The sequence below is a fragment of the Gekko japonicus genome, unplaced genomic scaffold, assembly GCF_001447785.1.
Source record: "Gekko japonicus isolate JY-2015 unplaced genomic scaffold, Gekko_japonicus_V1.1 scaffold226, whole genome shotgun sequence".
Taxonomy (NCBI): Eukaryota; Metazoa; Chordata; class Lepidosauria; order Squamata; family Gekkonidae; genus Gekko; species Gekko japonicus.
The window spans coordinates 895,135-903,586 of NW_015169178.1; the positions used below are offsets into that span (position 1 = coordinate 895,135).

At 51.8% G+C, this 8,452-nt stretch overlaps 1 protein-coding gene across 5 annotated transcripts in view; it reads right to left on the reverse strand.

Moving 5' to 3' along the window:
• Positions 1 to 8,452, reverse strand: part of CELF3 (CUGBP, Elav-like family member 3) — a 127,502-nt gene that overhangs the window by 83,635 nt on the left and 35,415 nt on the right. For all 5 annotated transcript variants that reach the window (XM_015416040.1, XM_015416043.1, XM_015416041.1 and 2 more), the window contains exon 2: positions 538 to 620. In XM_015416040.1, the coding sequence (XP_015271526.1) occupies positions 538 to 620 (83 nt within the window). The remainder of the gene's footprint in view (positions 1 to 537; positions 621 to 8,452) is intronic.

Below are 8,452 nucleotides of genomic sequence, written 5' to 3' on the forward strand. Positions count from 1 at the left end.
GCCGGGGAAGAGAGGCCCCTGCCTCGGGGAGATCGAGGGGTGGGGGGGTGGAGGAGACGGGGCTCTTCTCCCCCCCCCGCGAGTATCGCGGGTCCCCCTCTTGTGCTTATCCAATTCCCTCTTGACGCCGTCCATGCTTGTAGCCGCCACCACCTCCTGTGGCAGTGAATTCCATGTGTGAATCACTCTTTGGGTGAAGAAGGACTTCCTTTTATCTGTTCTAACCTGACCGCTCAGCAATTTCATGGAGTGCCCACGAGGCATTAAATAATATATATATATTTGTTCACCTTAAGTGATTTCAGCCAGCAGTCTCTTGTGTTTTGCACCCACCTGGAAGCTGGCACCCCTAGCTTCTTGCCTCCTCCGCATTCTCCTCACAACAACCCTGTCAGGTAGATTGAGATTAGCCTGAGCGAGTGTGGTCTGTTGTAATTCCCAGAGCTCCGCCCGGGGAGCTGGCAACCCCAGATAAAACGAAGACCTCAAAAACCGAGGGAGAGAAGAGCCGTCCCTCTCCCCGCGCGTCGCACTTACCCCTGGCAGTGTTTTCTGCTCATGAAGCGCACTCTGGGCCTTGAGGGCTGACTCCCGAGCGCAGTAGGTCAAGAAAGCGCATCCTGGAAGAGAAGAGGCAATAAGGGAATGAAATCATTGGGACCGCTATGGCCAATTTCAGCTTTTTCTAGGGTGTGAGTCTGTACAGAAAGAGACAATCCCTGTCCACGCACAGAATTGCCACACTGGAGGGTTTGTTTCAGAGTGAAGCCATGTTTGGTCTGCAGTAAAATAGGTGGATACAGGGGTCATTTCCTGCAGGAGCACACAGGAGCAGAGCTCCGGCAGTAAAGAGCCCGGGGGCGGGCACATGCAACAAGCCCCACCCTCTGCTCCCAGCGGCCCTCAGTCAGAGCAAGAAGCAGCCAGGTAAGTTGCAGAGCTCCCCGCCTGCCCCTCTGGTCCAAAACAGTCCAGTAGCACCTTTAAGGCCAAGTTTTATTTAGGTACAAGCTCTCCCTCCTCTGTGAGGACAGATCTGCACGTTTCCCCCCCCCCCCCAATAGCTAGCAATCCAAAACAGTCCAGTGGAGCCTGAGTGGTGGGTGTTGCCTTCTGACACACTTCTGGTGATGTCAGGGGGTGTGGCTTATGCAAATAAGTTATGCTAATGAGCTCCTGCACCTCTTTTTCTACTAAATGACCCCTGGGTAGATTCGAGTCCACTTATCACCTTAGAGACCAAAGCACTTTTGGACATGCTAAATAATGCCGTTTCAATCCACTTCAGCGAACGTTTGCAGGTGGATTTTGCCATTCCACACAGTAAAATCCAGTTGCAAAGTGCACTCAAAGTGGATCGAAAGTGTGTTATTTAGTGTGTGTGAAAACGCCACTTAAATAAAACTTTCCGGGTATGAGCCAGGAGTCCCCAACCTTTTTGAGCCTGTGTGAGAAACCACCGGCAAGAAATTTCACAAGAGAATCATCGACATTAATAAATAACCCAATCTGCCCCCCTTTACCCAATGCAAGAAGAAGAAGAGGAGGAGGAGGAGGGGGAGGAGGAGATTGGATTTATACCCCACACCTCACTGCCCGAAGGAGTCTCAGAGCGGCTTACAAACTTCTTTCCCTTCCCCTCCCCACAACAGACACACCCTGTGAAGTAGGTGGGGCTGAGAGAGCTCTCTCGAGGACTGCCCTTGAGAGAACAGCTCTGAGAGAACTTGTGACTGACCCAAGGTCACACCAGCCAGCTGCATGTGAAGAAGTGGGGAATCAAACCCGGTTCTCCCAGATTAGAGTCTGCGCACTTAACCACTACACCAAACTGGCTCTCGACACACACCCAGTGATCAACGACGGATCATTTTAAGGCTCTGGAGCTCCATTCTTGTCTGGATGGCTTTGAACCAGCAGCATCACGTACAGAGAACTGCTTCTGTGGCACCCAACAAAAAGCATTAAAACCACTTTAAAAATTGGGGAATGGTGGAGCGAATTCTCAGCCCCCTCAGCAAACTACAACTCCCAGGATCCCCTGGGGCAGGCCAGGCCAGAAAAATCACACTAAAACAGGTTTGTATCCTAGGGATGCTGGTCCCAGGTGACATCTAATTTTATTTATTTTACTTGAGGAAATGTATATTTGAACGTTCTGCTCTCACGAGGACACACAGCACTAAAACAACTGAATCAGCCATTCCCAATCTCAGGTCCTAATTCACAAGGACTGGAATCACACACAAAAATAACCATCCAAGAGAGAATACACAGCAGGTCAAGAATTCGAACAAGACAAAGAGTCAGAAGCTATCTTTGAGGGGAAGGGGTTGGTAAAACCAATCAAACATCTAACATGGCTGCCAGAGACCATGACAATATCTCCTTCCTATGGCTGACATAAAACCGATGAGAAGAACGTCTGGTCGGCTGCCCTCTCTAAGCCTCCAAATAATCTGCTTTGTCTCTCTCCTCTGCCTTCTTATGCCTAACTCTTCCAAACTGGGGGGAGGGGAGGGATTCTACGTTAACGAAATGTTATTTAACAAACTGTCGGTATGTGGGGAGGTATTTGTGGATCTCCTCCACTGTGCAGGGGGGGGGGTTGGACTAGATGCCCCTGGAGGTCCCTTCCAACTCTATGATTCTATTATAAGACCTTCCATCGGGTGTCTAATTCGCACCCCTGTCCAGTTTTCCCCTCAAATGCCTGTGGCCCCGCCCCCAGTGTGCCCGGCGTCACACGTCACATCCGGCTGACGTGGACGCCGGGGTGGGGTTTCCCCCGGGCCCCGATTCCGCGGCGTCGGAAATCGGGCCTCCAAAGCGGGGGGAAATCCGCCCCCCAGGGGGATTTGGCAGCCCTACCTCGAGAGCTCCCGGAATTACAGCTGATCGCCAGATAACAAAAATCAGTTCACCTGGAGAAAATGGCTGCTTTGGAGGGCGGGCTCTACGGTATTATACCAGGCTGAGGCCCCTCCCCTTTCCCAAACTCCACCCTCCCCAAGCTCCACCCCCAAATCTCCAGCAATTTCACAACCCAGAATTGTTGTTGTTGCTATTACTTATTGATTTATTCGACTTCTGTTCCGCTCTCTGTACGTGAAGCTGCTGTTGCAGAGCCGTCCAGACAAGAGTGAAGTTCCAGACTCTTAAAACAATCCATCGTTGATCACTGTACGGCAGTGAATTCTGCAACTGTCTGCCTGTTCATGCACTCTTTTAGTGTAGTGGTTAAGTGTGAGGACTCTAATCTGGGAGAACTGGGTTTGATTCCCCCACTCCTCCACTTGCAGCTGCTGGATGACCTTGGGCAAGCCATAGCTCTGTCAGAGCTGTTCTTGAAAAAGAGCCGTTTCTGTCAGAGCTCTCTCGGCTGGATGACCTTAGGCAAGCTGTAGTTCTGACAAGAGCTGTTCTTGAAAAAAGAGCAGTTTCTGTCAGAGCTCTCTCGGCCCCACCTACCTCCCAGGGTGTCTGTTGTGGGGAGGAGGAAGGGGAAGGGAGTTTGTAAGCTGCTCTGAGACATCTCTGGGTAGTGAAGGGTGGGGTATAAATCCAATCTCCTCCTCTTCTTTTTCTCCTTTCCCACCCCCCCCCTGAAAAAAACCCTCTTTTTCTCCACCTCATAAATGCCTCTTGCAATACCGTTTCTCACCCGGCCTCGATCGACTCCACATCTTCCACCGGCGGACCCAAAAACGGAAAAGGCTAAAAATATATCTCGCCGATGCCATTGCGAGAGACAGGGGCGCGAGAAACCATTGGCGAGGAATTTCGCGAGAGAATCGCCGGCGTTAATGAATAGCAACCTGGTTCCTCTCTCTCCCCGCCCTCCCCCCCACACTTTCACCCAGGGCACGACACACACCCACATTTGGAACCCAGAGTGAGGGCCGGGCGGATGAACGGGGGCCTGCACAGGTGTGGCGCTTGCCTTTGCAATAAAAATAGACGCTCCGACACTCAATAGCATCGATCGGGTGCACATTTACTCAGAAGTAATTCCCCCTGAGTTCCACGGGCGTCCTTCCAAGACTGTAAACTGAGATTCCAAAAAAGAATATCGCCCGTCATTGTTTTCTTCCACCTTGCCCCGGACAGCCGGATAATGGCTGAGAAGAGCGACTCTCCTATATATTGTCTCAAAGGGTTGCTTTGGTAACTGGAACAACCACAATGGATCATTAGGGCTAAGAACAATGCATGAAAACGGTGATTTCTAAGGTGGCCAGGTCTGGGTTGGGAAACAGCTGGAGACTTTGGGGGTGGAGCCAGGAGAGGGCGGGGTTTGGGGAGGGGAGGGGAGGGGCCTCCGCAGGGGACGATGAAGAGAAGAAGAAGAGATTGGATTTATACCCAGCCCTTCACTACCCAAAGGAGTCTCAGAGCGGCTGACAATCTCCTTCCCCTTCCTCTCCCCACAACAGACACCCTGTGAGGTAGGTGGGGCTGAGAGAGCTCTGACGGAAACTGCTCTTTTTTCAAGAACAGCTCTTATCAGAACTACGGCTTGCCCAAGGTCATCCAGCCAGGTGCAAGTGGAGAAGTGGGGGAATCAAACCCGGTTCTCCCAGATTAGAGTCTGAGCACATTAACCACTACACCAAAAGGGCCATAGAGTCCCCCCTTCGAAGCAGCCATTTTCTTCAGGCGAGCAGGTGTCCGTCAGCTGGGGCTCAGTGGTAGAAGCCGGAGATCCCCAGGCCCCGCCTGGAGGCTGGCAACCCTAGTGATTTGGGGGGGTGACCCAATCGGGGGGGAAAATACACCCTTGTTTTTCATTTAAATGTGGGGAAGAAAAACGCATCAGGAGAAATCTGACTGGAAAAAAGAGAATCCGATGCATTCGGTGGCGCTGATATTTCATATCGAGGTTGATTGTGCCTTTGAAGTACCTGCCTCTGCTTATTATGGGATAGAATCACAGAATCCTAGAATCACAGAGTCGGGAGGGGCCATAGAGGCCATCTAGTCTGACCCCCTGGCTCAATGCAGGATCAGCCTAAAGCATCCCTGACAAGCGTCTGTCCAGGCGCTGCTTGAAGACGGCCAGGGAGGGGGAGCTCACTACCTCCCGAGGCAGCCGATTCCACTGTGGCACAACTCTTGCTGCAAAGAAGTGTTTCCTAATATCCAGCCGGTACCTTCCCGCCCTTAATTTCAACCTATTCTTGTGAGTCCCCTCCTCTGCTGCCCACAGGAACAGCTCCCGGCCCTCCTCCTCAAACTGACAGCCCCTCAACCGCCTCTTCTCCAGACTGAACCTTCCCGAGTCCCTCGGCCTTTCCTCGTCCGGCTTCTTGGTCTCCAGGCCCAGATCGTCCTCCTCACTCTCCTCCGCACCCGCTCCATTCGGTCCACGCCCTTTTTGAAGCGAGGCCTCCAGAACTGCACACACGAGACTCGACGTCGAAAAGGATAGTCAAAAAGAAACCCCAATCGCACTCTGAAACACATTTGCTTCTTTATTTAAAAAAGGAAAGATTGCAAACTTGGTCGGACTCAGAAGAAGGCCCCTCAGCATTCAGTGGACGAGGAGGAGGAGGAGGAGGAGATTGGATTCATACGTTGCCCTTCACTACCCAAAGGAGTAGTTACAAACTCCTTTCCCTTTCCCTCCCCACAACAGACCCACTGTGAGGTCGGTGGGGCTGAGAGAGCTCTTGACAGAAACGGCTCTTTTTCAAGAACAGCTCTTGTCAGAACTACGGCTTGCCAAAGGTCATCCAGCAGCTGCAAGTGAAGGACCAGGGAATCAAACCCGGTTTTCCCAGATTAGAGTCCGCGCGCTTAACCACTACACCAAACTGGCTCTGACTCCAGTGGGTCTGACTCCAAAGGAAATGTGCATAAGATTTAGGGCTTCCGACTCTAGCTTGGGAAATTCTTGACAATTTGGGGCGGGACTGCGGGGGTGGAGTTTAGAGAGGGAAGGAAGAGCGGGGTCTAACACCACAGACTCCACCCTCCAAAGCAGCCATTTGCTCCAGGGTAATTGATCTCCCTTCGTCTGAAGATCAGTCGTAATTCCAGGATATCTCCAGGCCCCACCGGGAGAGTGGCAACCTTAATAACATTATAGCTTCAATCTCAGCAGTAAACCTAAAGCCAGCATCCAGCCAGTGGCCAAGAATAAAATACTAAACATATCTGTGCAGAAACCAGCCCCCAAAAGAAACACGCCTCAAGCGGTAACAACTTTAAGCCGGAAGAAAATCTAAAAAGAGTCCAATGCCCCACCTGACAGGAACTTCCCCTGTGATGATATTCCCGGCACAACACAGCTTATCAGAACACAAATACCCAAACGACTGCTGGAAGAACAACCACAACAATAATGACCAGGGGTCATTTCGTAGAAAAAGAGGTGTAGGTGCTCATAAGAACATAAGAGATGCCAATGTTGGATCAGGCCAATGGCCCATCCAGTCCAACACTCTGGGTCACACAGTGGCCAGAAATACCAGGTGCCATCAGGAGGTCCAGCAGTGGGGCCAGGACACTAGAAGCCCTCCCACTGTTGACTCCCCCCAAGCACCAAGAAGAAAGAACATCACTTGCCACAGAGTCCCTATCTATACCTTGTGGCTAATAGCCACTGATGGACCTCTGCTCCATATGCTTATCTAATTCCCTTTTGAAGTCGTCCATGCTTGTAGCTGCCACCACCTCCTGTGGCAGTGAATTCCATGTGTTAATCACTCTTTGGGTGAAGAAGGACTTCCTTCTTCTGAACCTGTTGCTAGGGGAACAATGTTGGAGTCCAGGGGCACCTTTAAGACCAACAAAGGTTTTATGCTGGGGATAAGCTTTCATGTGTGTGTGAATGATAGTTTATCCCCATCTGGGGAGCGGCGCCTGGGGAGATCAGGGTTTGGGAAGAGGTGGTACCTCAGTGGGGTACAGTGCCACAGAGTCCACCTTCCAAAGCAGCTGTTTCCTGCAGGACAACTGATCTCTGTAGTCTTGAGAGTCGTTGTCAGTCCAGGCCATTTCCAGGCCCCACCTGGAGGGTGGTCGGCCCCACCTGGGGAGCGGCGCCTGGGAAATCAGGGTTTGGGAAGAGGTGGGACCTCAGTAGGGTACAATGCCAGAGAGTCCACCTTTCAAAGCAGCTGTTTCCTGAAGAACTCATCTCTGTAGTCTGGAGATTAGTTGTCAGTCCAGGCCATTTCCAGGCCCCACCTGGAGGGTGGTCGGCCCCATCTGGGGAGTGGCGCCTGGGAAATCAGGGTTTAGGAAGAGGCGAGACCTCAGTAGGGTACAATGCCAGTGAGTCCACCTTCCAAAGAACCATTTTCTGCAGGAGAACTGATCTCTGTAGTCTAGAGGTTTGTTGTCAGTCCAGGCCATTTCCAGGCCCCACCTGGAGGGTGGTCGGCCCCATCTGGGGAGTGGTGCCTGGGAAATCAGGGTTTAGGAAGAGGCGAGACCTCGGTGGGGTACAATGCCGAAGAGCCCACCTTCCAAAGCAGCCGTTTCCTGCAAAAGAACTGATCTCTCTAGACTGGAGATTCATTGTCATTCCAGGCCATTTCCAGGCCCCACCTGGAGGGTGGCAACCCTAGCTTGAACAGAAGCATTAGACGCATTTATGGAACGGAAAAACAAAGTGCCGGCAAGTCACATGGTTCTATTTAGGAAAAAAAGTGAACAGTGGCAGCTGCGGAGATCTCTTTCTCAGGGCCGACGATTAATCCGAAAGTAGACGGCGAGCGTTAATGTTTCATAGAGCTCTTCCACGAGCAGGATGTTAAAATAAGAAGGGCGAGGCGATAAGAGAAAGGACGTTTGCTGGTAATGGCAGAGCCCCCATTTGCCATATGCGAGATATGTGATTTAAGGCGCTCTTTGTACTTTAATTACAGGCATTTGTGTCCAGAAGAAAAGCAGGAGGGAAGAGGAGGTGGAGAATGTTTCTCCACGGGTATTAGCCAGAAGGGAGCTGGATTTGTTTCCTCGCTTTATTTCTGTCCCACCTTCCGCCCCGATGGGGACCCAAAGTAGCTTACATCGTTCTCCTCCATATTATCCTCACAACAACCCTGTGAGGTAGGTCGGTGTGAGTGGCCCAAGTTCACCAAGCGAGCTTCAAGAGGGAATTGGATAAATATCTGGAGCAGAGGTCCATCAGTGGCTATTAGCCACAAGGTATAGATAGGAACTCTCGGTCTGGGGCAAGGGACGCTTGGTATTCTTGGTGCTTAGGGGGGGCAAGAGTGGGAGGGCTTCTGGTGTCCTGGTCCCACTGGTGGACCTCCTGAGGGCATCTGGTATTTTTAGCCACTGTGTGACACAGGGGGTGCGTTCAGACGGGGGATTTACAACGGTTAGGGTGCCGGTTCCAACCGGTGTACTTACGGGCGTTCACACGGCGAACATCTGCCTCCCGTCCCTAACCGTTGTAAATCCCTTTAAACCGTTGCACTCTGCCACTAGGTCC